This window comes from Centruroides vittatus, unplaced genomic scaffold, assembly GCF_030686945.1.
Source record: "Centruroides vittatus isolate TY-2023 unplaced genomic scaffold, ASM3068694v2 contig_2726, whole genome shotgun sequence".
Classification (NCBI taxonomy): Eukaryota; Metazoa; Arthropoda; class Arachnida; order Scorpiones; family Buthidae; genus Centruroides; species Centruroides vittatus.
In genome coordinates, this window is record NW_027121735.1 from 171,506 (window position 1) to 196,078 (window position 24,573).

Here is a 24,573-nt window from a genome sequence, read left to right on the forward strand (position 1 = left end):
TTTGTTGGTAAAACAAGAAAAATCTACGTAATTAGACCTGTACGAAAGTCCAGAGAGAAGGAGACTAACCGATAACAAAATTGACTTTTAAATAATTAGTTAATTAATCCTTAAGTACATTAATTCTGTGTTGATCTTTAAATACATTATTAATTACTAATGTATTATTTTGAATGAGTTATATTGAAAATAAATTTGTGTTGTCTTAAAAATATATACAATCACCTCTTTGTAAACAGTACGAGTATTTTCTAAGCTTTTTAAATGCTAAGTGGTTCTTTTCCGTGCTCGTTATGAGTATGGCCTACCCCATGGTACAAGTGGAGAGTAGTGAGAGAGGAGGCTCAACTTACCCATGAAAATTTCTATATCGACTCGAAGTCGAAGTGGTTCCCTTAAATTGGAAGGCTGGCATCTTATTTCACCATTTATTACTGGCGTTAGCCTATTGCTATGGACGATCCGGACTAAAACCCAATTTAATCCTTATAATTTACACATGGGTAGAATAATCAAAATCAGAACATGGGCAATATGGCCTCAATCGTATAGGAAAACCCGATTCATACGTCATAACTTGTAGATAGCGCGGCATTGCTTCCATTTTCAATCTTACTGGCTGATCCCATTGCGGGTGTAATGGACGTATTGTACTTGGCCATTTTTGGAGGTGTTTAATGGCAAATAAATTCATACAGTCTATTTGCAAAATTATTATCATTTAAAGAAAAAATAAACAAATCGTTTATTTTAATTAATTAATAATAAAACCGTTAAATATGCATCGCACGTTTTAGTTGCTGGGAGTCTAAACACGTAACTATCGATATTTATTGCCTTTTAAATTATATTATAAAGAAAATTTATAATATTTTTCCTGGTTGTTATTTATTCACCACCCAGCCTCCCAATTGTAGGCCTGACCGAACTCATAATGGGCTTTCTAAAAGAGGCCCTCTTAGTGTCCACGGGGTATTTAAAAATACACTTCCTTTGGGCATGTTTAAATTATCGTAAATGGCCTTCAGGAGCAATTATAGATTTTAGAATAATTCAAACATGCGAAGGTAAGTGTTCGGAATTTGAATTAGTTTATCAATATTAATTTTATTTATTTAATTCTATATATAACATTTCTTTTTTATTTTTATTCGAATTATACCGATAGAAATTCGAACGCGGAAATATGATACAGATACAAATTTATAAGAAATTTCCATAAATATTTACTTTTCAGTAGTTTCAGTTGATTTATTAGTTCATAAATGCCGAAAAAAGTATTGTTTTTTAAATCATAAGTATATATATTATATTCTACGCATGCGTTAAAGTGAAATATAATACATTCGTGTTCATAAATTTCTGTCACCTGCCAATCAGATAATAATTGTTTTGTTTAGTAAAATTACTACAAGTGGAATTAATATATACAAGGTCGCGGCTTTATCAATTATACAGGTTAAAATTAAACCAAAAATTCAAAATAATAAAAGGCTTTTAAACATTAAAAATTACATAAAATTTTTAAATTTAATTTTAAATAACTAGTGTAGAGTCTATTGTATTCCATCCCGAACACTTCAGTAAAAGTTTAAATGGCATGCTATGTAATGATTTATCGGTAGAATTACCGCATTTAACTTAAAATTGTTCAATAAATTTAGGATTAATTGATCCGTTAATTAGCGTATGAAATTTGTAAGAGTTCCTTCCGTTACGAGCGGGTCCGACCCGCAATGGGGTCAAACGTTCAGGTTACAAAACGAAGAATCGCGCTTGATCCGTATTACCTATGATAAATTTCCGAATGCGGATTAGATTTCGAAGCTTATTTGGCTTTCGATTCCAATTTTATTTCTTCGGGTAGCTCGAATGCGCAATAAGGTTAGCCAGTAGGAAAGGCCACTCGATTTAAACTGTGTTAACAATTATAATAATTTTTGTTGCTGCTTGACAGCGAGAGGTACTCAGGAGGATCTGATTCGTGAGGCTCGAAGAGGATTAAGTCTTTCCTTAATGAAGAAATAACTAAAATCGGAAGTAATATGGCATATTTAATTAGCAACTCAAAATTTCTTCGTCACTAAAACATAACCCCGATGAAACAGAATGGCCGAGCAATTAGAATGGCAACCGGGAACCGGAATCAAATTCGGACAAGTCGAAAATTAGTAAATTAGAAATTTTCGACTCCTCAGTAGTTTTTTCGGAGGTGGTTCGTCTAGATATGTTGGGTCTCATTCATTACCATTTGGCACTCCATTGTGGGGAGGCCTTTCCAGCCACCCCAACGGGCTGGCTAGAAAGGCCTCCCAAGGGGCGGAAAGAATTTATTTTTAAAAATAACGGAAATTTTTTATTTTTATAAATTAATATTTCTAATCGTTCAAAACGGATTAAAAAATTATCAAATTATATAATTTTTACAACCCGCACGAAATTGTAGCCAAGTTTGGCTACTTACTCATCTCGATAATCCGTTATTAAAACCATCGACCCGCAGGTGATCGAGCACGTTGTTTCTTTATAAGAAAAATGGCATTACACGTTCCTTTAGCGCCGGGAATATCCCAAATGTTAAAAGAAGGGGCTAAAGTAAGATCAATTATATTATTATTCTCGTTATTACCTTATTTATATCTTATTATTATTAAACATTTCGTTTCGTACGAAGTGAAAACGTGGTGAGTCGGTTTAAGCCTAAACTATGAATGAGATAATTCGAATAATAGATCCATTGACGAATTTCAAAATTTCGATTTCGTTCTCGTCATTCGAAGGCTAAAATAGTAATTTTACGGGTTGATTAGCCATTTTTACATTAAATTTCTCCTCTGTGGTGATTTCGTCGCCCACGCCTTTATTTTTCCTAATTTTTTTTTCTTTTTTTAATGTAAAATTAATTTTATGATGAACTTTTATGTTTACAATTATCCTTATTAATGCTGTTGTTGTAGAGTTTCAAAATAACGTGGCTTTTCTATCCTTAAATTATTATATTTATTCATTTTACGAACAGGTGTTCTATAAACTTCTGTGCAGATAGCCTTAAAATATAGTCTAATCGTTCTTATTTATTATTTGCCAGATGATGAAGGTATGCACTTGCGTCTCTGTAGGATCCGGGTTTGAGTCCCGAATATTTATAATAGGTTGTTTGATCGGTAAGATTGCGGATGCAAATGGGACCGTTGGGACCTTAACGGAGCTGAAGATTGCGCTCGTAGCGGCAGAAAAGTCAAAGGAATCGTATCTCTGTGTGACCCTGTGAGAGATGTAGCCTCCCGAAATCGGCCACTTCTAAGTGCCGTAGGGAGTGGCCCGTTGGTGACCGAGCGGTTCCGTTCCTCGAATGCTGGGAATTTGGTTGTGGGTTTGCGCCTGGCCGGGACGGGCTGGCCGTGTGGAGTTTTTTGGGTTTTCTCCGCATCGGTAATGCCTAAATAGGGAGCAATTACCCTTAAAAAGATCTCCTGGAAGGCATCCCCCCTCCCTAGATAGATCACCCAAATGTTGCATTATCATAACTTAATCAAACAAACAAACAAACTGCTATAGGGAGTTGTGCTTCGTGCTCTTCTAAGTTTAACAGATGGCCCGTCGGACATTCTAACGGTATTTATCGGTAAAGAATAAAGAAAAGTCCAACAATCGACACTTTGCAATATAAAATATGCAAGAAACTTTTCTCTTTCCAGAAAATACATACAGAGAAACGTTTTGTTCTACTTTGCAATATATTTGCTTCCAAATTGAAACCCCGATGGTGTCGGTTCTGGTTGCCATCTTGCTTGTGGAGGTTGTGTTTGCAAACAAATTTGTCTTGGACATAGCAACCAGTGCCCTTTAACCTAAATAATGAATGTATTAACATCTACTGACCAAAAATAGTTTTTACCTTGAACCAATACTACTGCCTATTCTCCATACTCTGCATATGGTCGTGTGGATACAGAGGTGAGAACTTCTGCACCTACACGGCCGTAAAACTATATATCGAGTACTCCATGAACGGTCAAGTGGGCTACTCAAAGCTGGCATAGTCTCCTCATTTTTAATTTTTAAAATGGTTATACATATAGAGATGGACAATATGAAAATATCTTCTCCAAATTTATTCAGGTTATGCATGCTAGATGTTTCAGATATGTCCTACGTAATAAGAACAGGCCAAATAGTTAAACATGATAGTCTTAGCGGAGTGGAGTGCAAGGCACAACTTCAAGTATGCCCTGGACGTGGCTGATTTTGGGGGGTTATATCTCGCCAAGGGTCACATGTAGAGGTATGCTTCCTTTCATGTTTTTGCTCCTGTGGACATGCTCTACAGCTCTGTTAAAGTTCCAACTTTGTCATTCTCATCAATTGTGCCATTTGATCTTGATGTATTCAGTTCTGTTCTCACCACTTGGAGAAACTTACAATTAGCAAGGAAAAACCCTTTTTATTGTCACGGAGGAAAGGATTTTAAAAAATAAAAGAAATTGTTTTTATTCTTTTATAAAATAGAAGTCATTAAGATTTAAATTATGCACAATTTATCATTTTATAAATATTATATTACTGTGTTTTCATCACTGATATTATGATTGAGCTTAACATTGGCTTGTAATTCAACAGTGAAGACCGGTTCATACTTTGTGTCAATAGAAAAGAGAAGAGGAAATGACACTAAATAGGTATAGTGCATAATACTGTGCGTTACTAGTGACATATTTCTATTCTCTTGGTTGGAGAGAAAAGTCTATGGAAATTCTGTCTTTCTCCCTTTCAGTAGCCCACAATTCTTTGCATCCTTTATCATGGAGACCAATAAAGTTGAAAATATTACAATTAGAGCAGAATTATTTTTGATAAATTGTAATTTACCATTTTTTTAAGTTAAACATATCTGAATAGATATCTTTTTGTAGACCTGTACATTTAAAACTTACTTAAAATATCAAAATGTCTTCCTTAATTTCTTTTGTAAGGTTCTAATAGTTTCCATTCTCTCTTCTTCTCAAATTAATTAACTACATATAATTTAATTTGAGAATTTTATGACTCCAGCTTCACGTTTGCTACACTTTGCAAGCTATATTTTACACTGCAAGTACTGAAAGCCCACATGCGATTTTCTTCTCTTTTCTATGCCTGCAAAGAATGAACTGGCCTTAATATACCAATACATTAGGACAGCAGTTTTCAACTTATTTTTATTGTGGAACTCTTAACCTTAATAAAAAATGTTGAAACCCTGACAATTTTTTAATGATTATAGATTAAAGAGCAGAAAGAAACACCAAAAACAATTTATTGAAAATGAAAAAAATCAAAAAAAATTAATAATGGAAAGCAAATACCAGGTATTACTACTAAAATTCAACCTGGTCATTAATGTGAAAGGTTAAACTTCTTTTCTTTCAATATTTTAAACAGAGCTAGTGCCTAGATTTATACTTTTGTTTGTATCCACCCTTTGTCTCCTTGTCACTAGAAACATTTAAAATACTTGCTACAATTCTCCTCAAAACACCTTTCTCACCAATGCTCTATGATTTTTTAATTTGTATGTACACAATACTAAAAATACTACAAATGTATACAATTCCGAACTATATTTTTGTATGAAGAATACTTAAAATATCACAAAACAATTGCAGTGCAAAAATCTAATATTCTTTGACTGATATGCCGGCTTCTACTCTATACCATTGGGCTGCGACCCACTATGGACAACGGGATGTTAACTTCTTGGCAACACGTGATGCTCGTCTGACGTGAGTGTCCTTTAACTAATGCCATAGTATGTACAGTACAGTACCGTTGGTCAGCTGACTGGCCAGTCCTGTTATTAGATTCAATAGGCTTGCACAGCAGATATCAACAAATTAAAGTATATTTAACAATTTTATTATTTATATGTTAGATGCTTTTCAAGGTTATTTTTTAAATGATTTTCTGCCTTTAGGTTAACTTTTACTGTTTTTATGGTTTTCATTGTCTTGACACACACAATATGATTTCAATTCATTCCATTATCAATAAATCGGTACCCACTGTTCATAAACCTATAAATAACTAGCACATGTATAAGACGTCATAAGAGGACTCAATCCCAGACTAGAACAATTACACTTTACATCCCAAATCTTCATTGGCACATTCATACGTCACTAGACTTAATGGATTTTATTGGCAGAACTCTAGGATTTTGCCAATAAATGTTGGGAACCCCTGCATTAGGATAAGGTTGTATTTCAACAATTTTGCAGCAGACTGAGTTTAGAGATTCTCCATTTTTTCTGTGCATTAATTCTTTATGGATTTGCTTGTTGGTATAAGTAATATTAATTTTTTAATTAGTATAATAACTCTAATATTACAGATTGTTCTACAAATCTTGGCTAGCAGCTGCATGAAATTGTAGAGTATTTAAAGATTATATAGGCCCAACAACCCACATTATGCTGCTAATCCTTTAATCGTATAATCTGTTTTAATATTTTAATAGGGTGGGTAACAAGGAAGGGTATTTTAATATGTGAAAGGTATAGATTATACCTTTCACATATTAAAATACCCTTCCTTGTTACTGTTGTATAACAGTAGCTTGGCCAAGATTTATGAAACGTACTATATGCTTGGTATCACAAATTCTAAACATATCTTGTAAAATTGCCGATTATAAACATATGTGGCTACTATGGGATTCAAATTCATAATGTAACAAAGAAATTTCTTAAATTCCATATACTAATTAAATTTAGTTGCAGTTTAGAAGCATTTAATATAAAGATTTATTTAAAAAAATTTGTATAATGAGTTTGAAAATGTCTTATAGTCAAGAGGAACATGCTAGACCAGTGATTTCCAAACTTCTTTGTTCCATAAAGTTATACCCAATGCCTCTAACCCATTTATTCAGGTATGAGAAAGACTTGAAAGTATTCTAAGGAAAACTATGAACCTCACAGTTTGTGTCCTTACCGTACATTGTTCTCAACATTTAGAAACCATTAAATGCAATGTTTCTTCTTACCTGTTTAACGGAGGAAAGGCAAGGGTCTTCAGTGACCTCTAGCTTTACCTGTGATCGCCATTCAAAACCCTGCCTCTGCAGCCCACTTGTTTCTTTACGCCCCCCAAGATTTACTCATCACCCACTTTGAGAACCACTGCATTAGACGCTTTCTGCTAGGAAACATTTATGGCAGGAGAAAAAAAATGTATCTCTATTCAAGGAAAGAAAACACTCTTCTGTTTCCTTTTCCAGAACAGTATTAGTTTTTAGATGACTGAAGAAAATGTACAGTGTCCTCTTTATATTGCAAATGAATTTTCTGCTTGTCAGTCTTACCGTTCGTCCCACATTTAATACCGTGAGCGTTCCATAATTTTTCACGAGATGTCAATGACTTCTCAGATTCAACTGTAACTTTTATTGTGTAATCTTTCAAAAAATGAAGACGAAATTAATAACTTAAACTTGAAGCTTTAGTTATTTCTTATCGACAATCAAGCCGTTTCTAATGGATTTTGTTGGATTTCCCCCATTTAACATTTGGAAATTGAAAGTTTGCTTTTGATTGGCTAACAGATTTCAACTGTGAACCTTACAAATTTGAATTTTAGAACTTAATGATACCAAAATTTTAAATTTTGCACTGTGATTGGTCAGAAAAAATTTCAGTTTGCCAACATTCATTTAAAAGAACAGTACAAATGTACAGTCTGTCACAGATAAATTAATTTGCATATCTAGTGACATTTTAAGCCTCCTGTAAGCTATTATGCAGTGCAATGTTTCGTTTTACCAAGTCTCAGTTTGGCTAAACTTTTCGATATATGGTTACAACTTTTCGGAAAGACAATTAGCCAAATAACCAGTTTAGCCGTGCCGAACTCTGCTTTCGGTCATTAATCGTCTGCTTTTTCTGTCGTAAAGTATACTTTTCTGCTCGGAAAATGTCTAGTGTCCCCCTGACAGAGTTCCATTCGTAGTCAATTATTAAGCAGGATATCCAAAGATTACATTTACAGAAATTGTAGAACCTCAATTATATGAAGAATGTCGAGATGGTGGCATTTACCTCAGAATTAATTAGTTCAGTAATATTCGAGTAAAATTATTTGTCTGTGTATGTGGAATTTGTAGTTGGTTTTCACAACTTAGCACTTAAGGGTAATATATAAGTGATATTTTCTATATACCAGAAATAATTGTAATTTTTTTACAATCTTGACCTGTCCTTATAATTATTTTCAATCTTTTGTGTGTAAGTCCGGGAACAACTCGGCAAGATGTAACCCGAAACATTCTAAATGATTCGTGAAAATCGATGAAAATTTAAATGGGAAAATTTCAGAGTGATAGATTTAAGTGGGTTTCTCTTCATAAGCAACAACTAAAAATATATATTCCTCATCAGATTATTTGCCAGCATATTCTTGATACAAGTATAGTAGTGAACAAGAGGAATATTGACTTCTTGGGACTGTAAACTGTGTGTATCTTTGAGTGCGTCCATACCAATAATGCACAAAAATGTCTACGTCCCTTTATTGTCAGTGTAGTTGTTCTCTTAAATTGCTCTTCACTGGAATTATTTCTTCTGATCTTTAACCACATAAATTATTTTAAATAAAATATTTTGCCTTTACAAATTGTGAAATTATCATACTTCAACTATGAAAATTGAGCGATTGTGTATTAAGATATTCCCATATAACTGTGAAGGATGTGGATTCCAAAATTCACATCTGTGAGAGTAGGTTCGGGCTCATCTAATATACGAAAAATTGTGTCCCTAGTTTAGTTTTATTTTGCCAGAAAACATTCAAACTGATCCGAGAAACCTATGTTTTTAGACTTGCAGTAGTCATAAAGACGTTTGAGTGCCGAATCACGAATTGGGTGGAAATAAAGAACTCTTAAATACCATGTACTAAAAAATAGTTTTTCACTTTATAAACTTGCGAGTTCTTTTTCTGAAAATGAATAAATTTAGTGGCGCTAGAATCTCAAGAAACACTCGCACAAATAACCTTTATTCCAGCAGACAAATTTACAATCTGCTAATGTTTTCGACTCGGTCGATAGCTTGTCATTGAGCTAGTTGGCTTTGTCAAAGTGTTTTCTTAACTCTAAACATGCTACACCTGTGGTTCTTGACGTTTCTGTTGCGGTCTTCTAAAACCCCCACACCGTGACAGTTTACGAACCACCAGTTGAGAAACATGGTGCTAGGCAATTAAGAAACTTTATTCTCTTTAACTATTTAACACAATAGATTCGAAAGCAATGTTGCAATTAAGCACGTTACACACCCGCACTTAACTGCATAATTTATTTATAGACCCGAGTGCTTCGTAAAAATATTTCTTTAATATTGATTATGTGCAATACAATAAGTACGAAATTAAGAGTTAATCAATTCGAATTTTATTCAGATTACTCAATTACTACATTATTTTACTCGAGTAGCGAGCTGCTTTATTAAAAAATTGCAAATCAAATGCTGTTACTAAATACTTTCGGATACAAAGATCTGTCATCAAAATACATAGGGGACCTGATAGAATGCAGACGGTGCCATTTATAATGTGATAACAGATTAGATTCTAATTTTGGCATCGTGCACTACATACGCAAGCTTCGTGTTGCACTTTAATAAAATAAAATAAAAATAAAAAATGTTTCATTTTTCCTCTTGTCCATTTTTGCCTCATCTTTTCTATCGTTTTTGAGTACATACTGTTACAACCTGTGCATAGAGTCTTGGATATAATTTCCTTATTGGCTATTTTTTAAATAGTCCACAATAAAAAATGCTCTAGCAAGATAGAGTATTCTTTATTGAGGTGTAAATAGTGAAATAATTATTAATTTTTGTAAGAAGTATGACTGAATACTCTAAATATACTACTAAAATGTTATATATAGGGTTGTCATTGTGGATTTGCCTGTGCCACAGTATTTTATACTCTGCCATTCCCATCCAGGCGACCTATTCTGAGCTCTTCCGATAACTCAACGAGAGCGATACGTGGGACGTTCGATAAGTCCCCTTAACGAAAGGCAGTTGACGAACCTTAGTCAAATTACTATTCTGTGCTCCACATTAAGTGGGTTTTGCTACGGTAGTCGGTTGAGATGCGTCTGTGTTCCATGCTATCGATAGCTATTACGCTTTAACCAATTACAGTTTAGTTAACATTGTATTTTTGTCACATGACTGTAACCCGCCATTTTCTAAGCGGAGCACGTAGTTTTAGCATTGTCGTGTATCAGCGCTAGTGAAATAGTTTTGTTTTAAAATGTCGAAGAAAGGACAACGAGGCCAGTGAACTACAAGTCGCCAGTCCAAGATGCTCGTTAATTTTATGGAAGGCACCCTAAATTAATGTCAGGGAAGTTAGATGCTTCCTTTACCGTAAAAGATCGCCAGAAATTGTGGCAAGAAATAGCAGACTGTCTGAATTCCGATGGAGTCGGCTCACAACAAGATCCAGAAAGATGGCAAAAAGTAACTGATAGTCACATCGATTTTTCCGACCGATGGCGAGATTATTATTAATCAAATTGAAGACAAGTCTGCCCAAGAGGGACCACCATTTATTTTGCGCTCCAGACTAAAAACATACACATAGGCTTTTAAAGGACTTTTTTACCTTTGGCGACATGAAGCCTAAAAAGGAAGGCCTGTCGCCATATGTGTATGTTTTTAGTCTGGAGCGCAAAATAAATGGTGGTCCCTCTTGGGCAGACTTGTCTTCAATTTGATTAATAATAATCTCGCCATCGGTCGGAAAAATCGACAAAAAGAAATTTTAAAATACCGACGCCAGGGTGCAGCTTTAAAATTTGCATTTTCCAGCGCTTGTTCCAGCAGATAAAAAAGCGGAAACACCCACTGGCTGGATGGTTGAAGAGTAAGACGTCTGTGTGTCACCGACTCCTAGTTTTAACTGGATGTTTGTGTTTTTTAAAGGACTTTTTTACCTTTGGCGACATGAAGCCTAAAAAGGAAGGCCTGTCGCCATATGTGTATGTTTTTAGTCTGGAGCGCAAAATAAATGGTGGTCCCTCTTGGGCAGACTTGTCTTCAATTTGATTAATGATAGTCACATATTTATATATTTATATTCAAAGCTATCATTTTAATTTATACATATGCAAATGAAACCTATTTCAGAAATAATGTTCATAAGAAAGCAATTACATTATTCATACAATATTCATAAACAGTTAAGGTAATTATTTTTAAGCAATACAACAACATAGTTTATTAACTCTCTCTCCAATTGCTCGTGAAGTAAAATCATTCTTACAACAAAAGAAGCCATGTTGTTTTCACTTTCGTTACGTTCCTAATGGCAGCTCGAGAGTGACCGATAACAAAAGCTTAGTTATCGCACGTGTCTATCAGAACCAAAAACGAAACGTACGGCTCAGAATAGCATTTTTACGATTGATTAAACACGAATCACGTGGTTCCGATAGAAAATGGTTTTTAACGTATTCGTTAGCTTAACGATACAACTCAGAATAGGTCCCCGGGACCTTTCTATATAGTTCGTCCACTGTCTCTCTGAACAGCTTTGTCCTCCCCTACCATGCAGATGCATATCTAGTGTTTTGCACCCTGTCATCTTTTCTAACCATTTATCCCATTTATTTTAACCTCTTTGTTGTGCCTTTTTGGAGAATTATATCACTTTTGTTCCTATAATCATTAATTCGATTCATAGTTAATGCCAAACGAACTACCTAATCACTGTGCTATAATATGGTTATGTGATTAAATACTAAATAATTTGTCTAGAGGTAGGCAGTTATGCTGCCATGTTGCTATTTAATAATTACAATAAAATTAAATATAATTTAGAATTTTCTGAAAGAAAAGAATTGGCCCAGAGTGGGACTCGAACCTGCTATCAGCGCACTCACTCGTTTTGTTTTAAAATGTCGAAGAAAGGACAACGAAGCCAGTGAACTACAAGTCGCCAGTCCAAGATGCTCGTTAATTTTATGGAAGGCACCCTAAATTAATGTCAGGGAAGTTAGATGCTTCCTTTACCGTAAAAGATCGCCAGAAATTGTGGCAAGAAATAGCAGACTGTCTAAACCCGTTAGTATTTAATTAATTACATAGCCATATTACAGCCCAATAATTTGGCAGTTTATTTGAAATTACCTTTGTTCCTATTATGTATATGCTTCTGATGAGTTTTTTTTTTTCTTGTAACATTATGCATTCTAACTTACTCACTTTTCATTGGTATCCATGCTGCGGTGTGGCAAATCTTGCTAGTTTTGAAGGCCTCGCTCTTAAGAATCGTGTATATTCTTTTGTTATACAGAATTCCTCTCACTAGTAGCCTAGCTAGTGGGACAGGAAGGGGTGGTCTAGCATGGGCAGTACATTTTGGGAATGGTACTTTTCGTCTGCCAGAAAAGGACAGTTCTTCTTTGTTGGGATAGTAAAAAGATACAAGATGTCGGACACAATTTTTTTACTTTACAGAAACGTTGCTTGTTGTTGGAAATTTTTGACAATAGTAAAGACCGTGTCTGGAGGACTGCCTTATCGGCCATTAAATCAAATGATTAGTTGTGCTTAATTAATAACAATGGTAGCAGTGTCTTACCTTTCTACAGGTTTTTCCCTATGGCTGTACATCTTTTTCACTTTTTGTTTAGGTATGTTTGATGCATGTTACATTGTGTTGTTTTGTGGGGATGGCAAACTCGAGATTCTCCCCGAGCAGCACAAACCCTATCAGTGCCGTTGCCACTTGTAGTTTTGGCAAGGGCAGTGGCGCATTGAATTAATATTTTTTACGAATTTAACAAAGATTACGAAATGTTAACATTTTGATTGATCGGTTTTGAGGGAAAACTATTTCCATATACAGAACGAGCAGAAAATTCAAAACAGATTTCTAATTATTAATTTTTATAATTCATACAATACTTTTAAGTGTTTCTATTTAAGTTTCTACTGTATAACAATACAAGTGGTGCTATTAATTTGCAGAATATCTATAGTTTAGTTAAAGAAGTCCGATATTAGATTTTTATCTTCAGAATCTGTTTCTAGAACTCTTCTGTCTCACTATTGACAGCTTGTAACGAATTAGATTTTAAAACTGCGGCCTTTAAATGTCATCCGTTGTAGAATTTCTTTATGTAAATTTGACTTTGCATATGTTTTTTCTGTATCTTTACGTGTTTAATGAAGTCTGCTTCTATTTTATCATGCTTTGTTGTGAATTGTATGTGGCAAACTGCCGGGAGACAGAGTAAATCATTCGTTGTGTCAAGCACACAACGAATGATTTACTCTGTCTCCCGGCAGTTTGCCACATACAATTCACAACAAAGCATGATAAAATAGAAGCAGACTTCATTAAACACGTAAAGATACAGAAAAAACATATGCAAAGTCAAATTTACATAAAGAAATTCTACAACGGATGACATTTAAAGGCTGCAGTTTTAAACTGCGTTCTTCATACATAAAGAATAGCAAGGATCACTAAAAATGTTCACTTTATCATGCCTTGCACTTTTTATTCTGGAAAGTCAAAATGAAAAACGTCAAACACAATAAATGTCCTTTGTTCCGATCCCAGACACAAGGCAAAGGAGGATCTGCAGACCAATACAAAATTGCAGTCAACATTTCAACAGCTAGATTTCGCATTGGTATGCATAAGCATGAAATTTACCAGATACATAGTATCATACTGAAATATCTGTATACATGTTCTTTGGCATAGCAGACTAACTCTCTGCTTAAACACATCTTTATAGGAGATTTGCTGTTGGACGTTGTTTGCACGGCTTATCGTAGTTCAAAAGTACCATTCCAAAATTAAAATTGAAGTAGCAGGAGGGATACGTGTCTGTACGTATGTCGTAATAAAAGCAAATTGCCGAGCAGCATGAAGAGCAAACAATGTGAGCAAGAATGCATAGAGTCAACTATTCTAATGCTCATCCTGATTTTTGTGACTGTAATAGTCCAGAAAAAAAGCGTATTTAGAATTGACAAAATACTGTGTATATATTTTATTGATTTTATTCATATACTGTGGCTTCAGAGAAGGGTGGAGCTCTGCATTTGTGATTGATCTGGATTCTGTCTCACCTATCTAGACTCGCGACTTGAAATAACTTACAGGGCTTAAAGTGACTCTCTTTTTTAGCTTTTTTTCATAGCTCCTCTCTTTTTTAGCTTTTTCTGAGAAAAACTCACTTTTTTAGCTTTTTTCACTTCCCATGTGAATTTTTTTTTTTTTCGTAAATGTGCTCAGGAGCGAAATAGTGACCGGCACGTCCCCGTATGCCTTATGGACTGTGCGCGACATGATAAGGCACTGTCGTATACACATGTAGTGTACTACATTTATATAGACTAACAAAACGAGGAGCTTCCCAAAGCTTGATACTTTGCACATGCTGTAGGAATTTGCACGTGGGTTCTCCTTGTTTGTATTCTTGTGAAATACCGATCTCCGCGGCGCTTCGATATAATCACGCTGCATTAAGACATAAGTACACTTCTAGTTCAGCGTTAAGAGTGATTTTTATACAGCATTATTTTTAGCATTTGTATTTATTTAAGCGCAGTGGACAAAAGAAAGAATAGATTTTATTTAATACTAACAGTAGAAACTCATGTTTTAGCAACGGAAAATCGTATAGAACCCAATACTTTCTGAAGTAAGTTGCTAAGCAAACTTCTTCCCAACCGCCTGCTATTCTTTAGCTTAAATGATGACATTTACTCGTTTTTGACTACCAGTAGAAAAACCGAAAAAATAATTGTTGAGCGATAATAAATTTGATTTCTACTGTTATTATTAAATAAAACGTTGTAGGACACTCGTTTCAAAGCTTGTATCTTTCTAGCACTCTGTAAAATTAAAGATCGAGCGAATCTCGTGCCAGGAAATACAAGATTTTAAACTAATATCCTAAATATTAATAACTTCTGTAGAGACAATCTTTAGACAAAGACAAAAGTTTGGTTTTAAGTGGGTGCTTATATATTTGGCATGCACCATGGTTTTCTGCATTCTAACGGTGTCCTTCATTTTCCATTTCGACAAACTATAAAACTCTTCATGCACGTGCGCATTCGAACAGCTGCGGTCAATCCGGCACCAAATTAAAAAATTAATTTGTAAATATTTAGCGTCGAAAAACTGCTATTTTCACTTTAATCTAGCTTTTCGATATGCTTCTAGTCGAACTCAGTCAAAAAATTAATTTAATTATAATTTATTGAAGATTTTAATATTTTAATATTAGAAAGTAATTAGCATAAATTACATGGTGTCATGTCTCATCTTCGCTCCCGTTCAAGTTTATTGTCCTATACATGCGCCGATGTTTGTTTTTACTTCTGCTGGGGTTTTATTTCAACCTCGACCATTTGGTTACGCAAAGTGGGGAGACGGGCATCATGTGATCGCGTACCTGACTTTTTACAAGTTTCCTTACCTCGAAAGAAACTTATATTTTTTCTTGATTTTAATTATTATTAATTAACTTTTTTGATGGATTCTTATATCTTTGTATTATCTAAAGTTGCAGATATAGATGCGTAAAACTTTATTTAAAAAATTGTTTTTCTTATATTTTAAAATTCAAAAATAAATTAAATATCGGAAATGCTAAACTATAAGTACAGTGTGTTTTACGTTATCATTGCGAACAGATACAGCCAATTATTTTATAAACGTATTTATTATTTCAATTTTTATAAATTATTTAATTTGATGCAACGTAATCAATTAATTACTGTGGCGCGTTAACATGGGCGTAGCCAGGAAAGGGCATGGGTGGGCACCCCCCCAGTTAACCTGGTGCCCCTCCCCAGAAAATTACAGCTTCTACTAGGCCCCCCATAACAACACGTTAATTAATATGGAGGCTAGACTCGATTCAATTACTTTTTCATTTCAGACGTTAATTACAGTGTTATTTTAATGTAATTTTATACATAATGTATGTTTATTATAATTAATAAATCTATATAGGAATAATATCTGTGTCTAATAAAACAAAGCGATTATAAAAATGAAAAGCGTGCGTTCCATCTCGATCTTTTGTAAGCGAAATTTTATGATTTTAATTTTTAAAAAATGAGATTTTTATTTATAATTTCTGTAATTTGATCTATAAGAGCAAAAAACTAAACTTATCAAATATCAACTCTCTGTAAATAATTTCATCATTTACTTATTAACGTCAGATTTGTTAAATTTCATGGGATTGTATTATTTTTCAACTTGAGGGTAGTAGAAAGCTTTGTATATTTTCTCCCGTGAAAGTAATAGACTCTGCCGGTTCCCCACTGTGAAGGACAACAAACTGCTAAATGTTTAATTACATTGTTTTCATAAACTCTCTTCTCTGTCAGTTGTGGGTCGAATGACTAACAAATTGTTTTATTGTATTCAGGGGAATAGATTTGGAGACTAGTATTACCAGTAATGAATGCTGTAATTTTATTTTTAATCATTTAAAAAATATTGATAAAATTACCAAATAAATGATTGGGTCACAATTACTAGTGGTATTGCTATATAACAGACGTGGGCAAATGAGACTCCGAGAGCCGCATGCGGCTCTTTTTGAATTTTATGTGGCTCTTGCTGAAAGTGTTAATTTCTGCTTTTTATTATTATTTTTACAGTTTTATTTCCACAATTTTGTGAAAATATGTTTATTAAAAAAATTCAATACTTGTTCTATATTATATAATAAAATCCAGGTACAGAACTGCAGTACAGAATAGAAAAGTACAGAACCGCGGCTCCCATGCATTTTGCAAAACCTACATTTCGGCTCCCACTTTTGCTTGCCCACCCCTGCTATATAATGAACATGCAACCCACTGATTCTGCCAGAAGTTGTTTTTTTTCTTCTTTAATTACATTTTTTTTATGAAGAAATCAAAAAATGTACCTTGAAATAAATGGCATTTGAAATTTGGCATGTTATATGGAAACACATTCTGGTAGTTATGTTACTATTCCATTTGCTCTGCTGTGTAACGGTGGGAATTCTGTACGGGGCACATGAAAACTTAATGCGGGCCTGTTCTGGCTTAATGCAGTCTTACTGGTCAATTTTCTGGAGTATAAACTCAGCCTAACTATTTTCATATTTAATCTTATCAGTCCACTTAATAATCAATCTAATATCATATGCAATGTTATTGATACAAAATATGTGTGCGTTTGTGTGTTTTTTTAATAACGCCTGTTTTCGTTCATTTTAACACTATTAGCTTTTTTAGCTTTTTTTCAGTCTGAACTCTCTTTTCTCACTTTTTTTTATTGCCATGACTGCTTTAAGCCCTGAACTTATTATTATATGATTTAAAATAATAACTTCTGCATTAGTTTGAAAGTACTCTCGCAATTGAAGATGTAATGTTTTAAAATTGTACTTTATGTGTATAAATATATGACATTTTTCACATTGGAATTTTCTGGGTTTCTTTTGTGTGTCTGACATATAAATATGAGCCAGTTTCGCGTAGAAATTCCTCTCGGGAGGCATCTTCCTTTGGAAGATTGCCCGTGTGTTGCTTTGCCAAATCCCATCAAACCAAACCAGTCTTTCACATTGTAAAGTTGTTGTACCTTAATTTTTATTATTACTAGGGTAGATGTACTAGTTTTGGCCAATGTAGTACCAGTTCTGGTACTACATACAGCCAATGTAGTACAAACTTTTGTTAACTGTGTGAACAGTTAACAATAAAAGTTTGTTTCATTTGTGATTATATTTTTAATTTGTTAAATTTGTTTTCTGGCCGGAACTGGTACTACATTGGCCGAAACTGGTACATTTACCCTACCACAATATCAAATTATAGATAATTAAATTCTATTTTACGGTTCCCTAATCTGCGAGAAATCTAAATTTCTAAATTACGTTTGGGCTATTTTTCTAAGTTAATTAAAATCGCCAACCTTTAGACAAAATTATGTAGTTTAATTAACTTAATATATGTCGGAAGTAACCCGGCAACTTAGATTTCCAATAAAACATTTTATAAATAAAATAATGAGAAATTGTGTTTTCTATTTACAGCATTTCCGAGGTCTGGACGAAGCAGTTTATCGAAATATAGAAGCTTGCACCCAGTTATCTCAGACTGTTAAAAGTGCTTACGGTCCTAATGGTTAGTTTATCTTTGAATTTGTTTCTTAAAATGCTATTCTTGTATTAAATTTCTGTGTAAAGTTTGAAGTTGTACCTATTTAATTTGCCTTTGCCTGGGCTAATTTCCCGTCGTTAAAAGGGAAAAGTCTATAAAATGTTTTTTCTTTTAATTTCAGGTTTAAATAAAATGGTGATCAATCATTTGGAAAAGTTATTTGTTACAAATGATGCAGCTACCATTATCAAAGAATTGGAGGTTTGTTGATTTTTCTACCTAATTAGCTAATGTTTTTAATTTGAAACTTTGATAAAAAGTTACATAATTTTCTATTTAAGATTCAACATCCGGCTGCCAGATTGATTGTCTTGGCTTCGCAAATGCAGGAACAAGAAGTCGGAGACGGTACTAATTTTGTGATAATTTTTGCTGGTGCTCTTCTCGAGCAGGCCGAAGAATTGATTCGCATGGTACGTTTTCATTTATTTTCGCGTTAAGATGTTACTAATTAATTACAAAAAATGAAAGCTATATTTAATACAAGAAGTTAGATGTGACGGACGTCTTATTTGTGAGATACGATCATCAATAGGTCAAAAAGTCTTGTCAAAAACATAGTAGAGAGTGAAAATACTTGTACGTAGACCAGACATTAAGCTTTAGATCCCTCTATCTCGGTTATCTCGCAAGTTTTGATTTTATCATTTTGTGTTGTATTTCGATTAAGTTATGAATTATCAATATTTTCTCCTTTCTAAATTGTCAGTCGGCTTGTTTACTTTTAGCAAAAGGAATTATTTGCTGACTGTCCTTACTTTAATTACCCAAATATTATTTTAATATTGTATCTCTATTCCAGCACCATCTGCATTGGTTTCCAGTGACAGAAACTCGACAAAGCTTCTCCGAAACATGCGGAAATGGTTTCTGCGAGGAAAAAATAGCCGTAAAAATGCCAAGATCGAAAATTTGGCACACGAAATTTATTGATTACACTTTACATTTGGGCTTTGGTTAACTTGTTTTATAATTATTTTGTTGGCATGCTTTATCTCTGTTCATAGTGCTGAATTTTCCCTGATGATTCTTTTTGGAATTATTTTTTACTTGTGAAAACAGTTTTCACATGTTTCAGAGTGTCGTCATTAACTTTGGTTGAATTTTGGCCATTAGCTGTCTCTTCAGATGAGCTCAATTTTAATCATTTAGTCCATATTAATGTCTTTTTCTTCTCCTTAGGGATTAACCCCTGTTGAAATCCATGAAGGTTACGAACTTGCCTGCAAGAAAGCTTTAGAAATTCTTCCAAGTAAGTGTTATTTAACCTTTATTTCTTCCAAAACTCTGTCTGCATTAATTTCAAAAAATAAAATTGTATTTTATTCCAAGATTTACTGATGTACAAATTAACAATTAGAAAAATTTGTATATGCATATAATTATATAGAAAACAAACTTCAAATTATAGTAATAGAGTTGGATTAACTATTGGCTGATTAATTACACAGATGATATGTAATTTGGATTACGGGTAAACGGAAAAACTGCCTTTCCATCCAAAGTACGTAATGCGTATGTAATTAATTAATGAAGTTCTAGCTGGACAGTTAATCTAGCTCTATCATTTGACTATAAAATGCTTTTACATTCTATAAAGGTTAAACCCTTACTTCTGTATGATTCATGTATAAAATATTAGTGGTGTATCGCATACTAGAAATGGTATGTCGCATAGTAGAAATACTGCGTCGTATCAAAGCTGTATAGTGATGATTTGATTATTATTACAGGTAAAGTATGGCATTAAGGAGGAATGAATTTGTGTTATTTTGATAACGAGACTCGCAGTTTGCAAGAAGTCTTCAAAACTTTTAACGGGCTGCATCCATTATTTCTCGCTAATTGCACGTTGTGGTTTGGACGCAGCCTGTTAAACTCTTCGACAATTTCACGCCGACTGCAGATTTTGCCACCAAAATAGCTTAAATTTGTTCTTACTTATTCGGTGCCATTCTTTACCTGCAAAAGAACAAAGATCAATATCTATGATTTGAGACTACGGGACAACCCAAATATGTAAAGAATAAAAATTTATTTAATATCCGTTTTATTCTCTAGCTGTTTTTCTAATCATCGTGTCTCTTGCAGGTTTAACATGTTTTGAGATAAAAGATTATCGTAATGAGAAAGATGTTTTTAAAGGCATCAAAACTTCTGTGATGAGTAAACAATATGGAAATGAAATATTTTTATCAAACCTCATTTCTCAAGCTTGCAGTAAGTGTAGTCTGTTTTGCCGACTAGCTTGGTTCACTATAATTAATTCTTACTATTGTGTAAACAAACCATTTTTCCTTCTAGCTTCGATTAACACGTGTTTATATTTTTAACTTTTAGTCTCCATACTCCCGGAAAAAACGACCTTTAACGTAGACAATGTTCGTGTTTGTAAAATTTTGGTAAGATTGGTCTCTACGCTTGTATTTAATAAGAGAAGAAATAAAAATTTATAGTTTAAAATTTCTTAGGGTTCCGGCCTCCATAAATCAGAAGTGTGTCAGGGAATGGTTTTCAAGAGGCAGGTCGAAGGCGACATCACGAAAGTAGCCGAGGCCAAAGTTGCCGTCTACACCTGTGCCGTCGATGCGATGCAGACAGAAACAAAAGTATATTTTGGAATTAGTGTGTAATTTATTTTTAAATGAGAAAATATATGTTTATACAAGTATTCTTACAGGGAACCGTTCTGATAAAATCTGCCGACGAGTTAATGAATTTCAGTCGAGGCGAAGAAAGTATGTTAGAACAGGTAAGAGTGAGAAACTTTGATTCAAATTAGTAGCTTAATTTATAAAGTTTATTTTATAATTTTTATTTTTTTAAATGATGATTGATATTAATCATCATATAAAACGTCTTGAATTTCTCACGTCTTGTTATATTTGAAGTTATTTTTGCATGGAAATTACCACAACAATTATAACTGCAAGGTTTTCACGACATTGGAATGTCTTGACCTTGGTGTCTTCGACAATCGTTGTTATTATCGGGATAAATAAACTTTGATGAGCTCTTTTTCCAGGATTGATGTCTTTTAATTTATTTATTTTCAGCAAATCAAATCCATTGCCGATACCGGAGTAAACGTTGTTGTTTCTGGGGGAAAAATAGGAGACATGGCACTACACTTTTTGAATAAATACGGTATGATGGGTGTGCGTTTGCCTTCCAAGTTCGACGTCAGAAGGCTCTGTAAAACCGTCGGAGCAACTGCTTTGCCACGATTAGTAAGTGTTAAATGAGTAATATCTGTTTTAAAAACGCACACGTTTAAAACATATTATTATTGTTAAATGAAAACATAAACATAAAGCAATAAACAAATTTGAAACAAAAAAAAACAGAGGACTAAGACTTGAGTGCTGATATTCAGTGAGTCTTAAGGCAGACGGACAGCAAAATGAAAGTAGAGTTGAATGTCAGCAACAGGTGTGGCCAATTATCCGTTGTTTAATTATCGAGGTTTTGACCTTGATAATTAAAATGGAGACAACTGGTGATGCCAGTGACTGGCATTCAATGTTACCTTACTTTTTCCTTTAGGATTTTAATACATGTTTTTCTATATTTTACTTTTAATAACTGGTTTTGCTATTTTATTGGTGGTAATTCTCATAATATGTTCCTATTTTACTAAGTTGCTTAATTAAATATATAATAATCAGTTGTTATAATTTCACGCTGTAAAGATGTATTTTGAGACAGGAATTTATGCAGAAAAAATATGTAGTTATACATTTAAATTTGATATTAGTACACCTTTATTACGGTTTTATCTTAAAATTTAGTTCTCAACAAAAAAACTTTTTTGAAATAGTTCAAATAAAAAAAATTTTTTCCTAGAAAACGTGTCTTGCACTTCAGGTTAAGAACCTCTGATCTAAATCAGTGATGAGAATCATTTGTGTGATTCTAAATCAGCGAAGCTTCTACAATGAAGCAGGTCTTACATACAAATTTAGTACCGCAGATAAATTTTCCCACCATTGTTGTTGTTTAAAACTTTTGCTCATTGTTGAACTTTATCATCACAAAGTGCTTCTTTGTACGCGTTAGTTTTACGATTGTTTTGAAAAACAATTCGTTACTTCTTTCAGATTGCACCCACACCCGAAGAACTAGGTTATTGTGATAAAGTTTACTTAGACGAAATCGGAGAAACTCCCGTTGTAATTTTTAAACAAGGTAAAAATTAAATATTAAAAGCTATTTTAATTTGATTTAATAAACAAAATTGCAGTTAAACTGACGTTTTTCATCAATTTCTACTTGTATCCTTGTTTACTTTGGACTTTGTTTATTAAAAGTCCAAAGTAGACAAGGATACAAATAGAAATTGATAAAGGTAAGGACAAAAGACAAAAAAGAATTGACTTTTTTCATTGTTTCGTAGAAAGTAAAGAATCTCGAATATCTACAATTGTGATAAGAGGATCTACGGACAATTTAATGGACGATATCGAAAGGGCAATCGACGACGGAGTAAATACATTCAAAGCAATCACAAAAGTACATTTTCTTGTTTATTTTGTAGACGTTTCGAGTATATTTTTGTCATTTAAAACAAAAATAAAATGAAAACATTTTGCTTACTACTAACTGTATTTAATCACTTAATGTTATCAATTGTTAAGTGTAACATCTTTTATTTTCCTTTCAAAGGATGGTAGATTAATTCCTGGCGGAGGAGCAAGCGAGATTGAACTTGCAAAGCAGATTACTTCTTACGGAGAGGTAAGAAAATAATATATATACAAGGTGGTGAGTAGAGTTTGCAATGCTGCAAGTCGGACTTGTGGCATCAAACAGAAATAATCTAACAACTCAGAGATACTTCTGTTTGATTTCACTTGATCTAAATGAGCAGTCGTAAAGCAGGGGTACACTTGATTGATAAATAATGAAATTATGTATTTATTTATTATTTTTTTTTAGCAATTACCCAGCCTTGAACAATATGCAGTAAAGAAATTTGCCGAAGCCTTAGAATCATTACCTCGTGCATTAGCCGAAAATTCGGGTGTTAAGGTAAGTATTTATTTAAACACTCGATGATATTTCTTTATGGCAAAAAGTCTTATCATATATATCACAACAGCCTACAGAAGTAATTTCTAACTTATACGCCGATCATCAAGAAGGAAAAGTAAACGTGGGATTTGATGCCGAGGTTAGAAATAACTTTTACGTTTTGTATTAATTTATGTTTTATTTTTTTTATAACCAATTAAATGTATTTTAGGTGGAAGGAACATCGGTGAAAGACGTCAGCGAGAACATATTAGATCTCTATCTTACAAAATATTGGGCCATTAAGTATGCAACAAATGCGGCATGCACCATTCTCAAAGTCGATCAAGTAAGTGGATCCGTTTGTCGCCGGACTCGGTCGTTCTTTAGTTACCGTTAAAACATGTCTATTTAATTTTCAGATAATCATGGCCAAGCCGGCCGGAGGACCAAAACCAAAATCTGACGGAGGCGACTGGGATCAAGATTAAGCGTTTCTAACACTAGAGAATCGTCGCAACAACTGTTGCTGATTTAATTACTTTACAAAATCCAGAAGGAACATAATCGTTTAATTTAATTCATTAATTGCATTCATTGTTAATCAGTCTTAAGACCGGTCGTTTCCTCTTTTTCTTTTCCACACACGGTCGCTCCCGCTGCGGAAGGCTGCCTCGGAAATACGCTTCGTTCGGACGCCGCCGACGAAACGTCCGCGTAGCAACCAAGAAAGCAAAAAAAAAGAAAAAGAATGTAAAATGTTTTGCCTTTGTTGTTTTGTATTGCGGTTGTATGGTGTTGAGATAATTAACTTTTTTACAAATTAAAATCTTAAATTTGCTTATATCTTTGTTGAATTTCATCTTAAATATGTGTGTACATTTATACAGACTCTGTTTTATTATAAATATATCGTTGCGGTAATGGCCCTTCGACGTAAAGTTCCTGTTCCGAGACCAAAATTTCTTAAAAATGGTTCGAATAAAATAGAATGAATAAATTTTTAAAATTGAGAAACTTTTGGAATATGTATAATTTGTTTTTGTACTTTTGTAATATCAAGTCTACGATTATTCGAATGCCTTTGCAATCTCAAAAACCTCCTAAAATAAATAATGTTTAATTACTCAAGCTAGTCTAGTAAACAAAATATATATTTTTAATTCTTTTTACTCTCTCTATGTATATATTTACATAAACAGTGAGCATAGGAGGAATTTCAGTATTGGTCAGATGTGATGCGAGGCACATATTTTGAGAATCTATAATGGGCAGTTGCAGAACTTGGACGGTTTTCCAATGTTTTAATGTACTGTACAGTACCTTA

The 24,573-nt window shown here is 33.6% G+C and overlaps 1 protein-coding gene across 1 annotated transcript; it reads left to right on the top strand.

Annotated features, from left to right (window-relative positions):
- The first annotated feature begins 2,459 nt into the window (after positions 1-2,459).
- Positions 2,460-24,092, top strand: CCT8 (chaperonin containing TCP1 subunit 8). Its single transcript, XM_067266311.1, has 17 exons — positions 2,460-2,595; positions 18,107-18,197; positions 18,355-18,434; positions 18,515-18,646; positions 19,416-19,485; positions 20,325-20,453; positions 20,574-20,635; positions 20,705-20,842; positions 20,914-20,985; positions 21,290-21,463; positions 22,334-22,421; positions 22,630-22,745; positions 22,899-22,970; positions 23,172-23,264; positions 23,335-23,406; positions 23,479-23,595; positions 23,669-24,092. The coding sequence occupies exons 1-17, from the start codon at positions 2,536-2,538 to the stop codon at positions 23,735-23,737; spliced, it is 1,635 nt and encodes a 544-aa protein (XP_067122412.1). The 5' UTR covers positions 2,460-2,535; the 3' UTR covers positions 23,738-24,092.
- The last annotated feature ends 481 nt before the right edge of the window (positions 24,093-24,573 follow it).

Bases quoted from the DNA above. Each gene is read 5' to 3' on its own strand.
- CCT8 (XM_067266311.1), top strand. From the start codon at position 2,536: ATGGCATTACACGTTCCTTTAGCGCCGGGAATATCCCAAATGTTAAAA. The intron at 18,647-19,415 runs GTACGTTTTCAT...TCTTCTCCTTAG, and splicing joins CCGAAGAATTGATTCGCATG to GGATTAACCCCTGTTGAAAT. The intron at 20,454-20,573 runs GTAAGTGTAGTC...TTTAACTTTTAG, and splicing joins CCTCATTTCTCAAGCTTGCA to TCTCCATACTCCCGGAAAAA.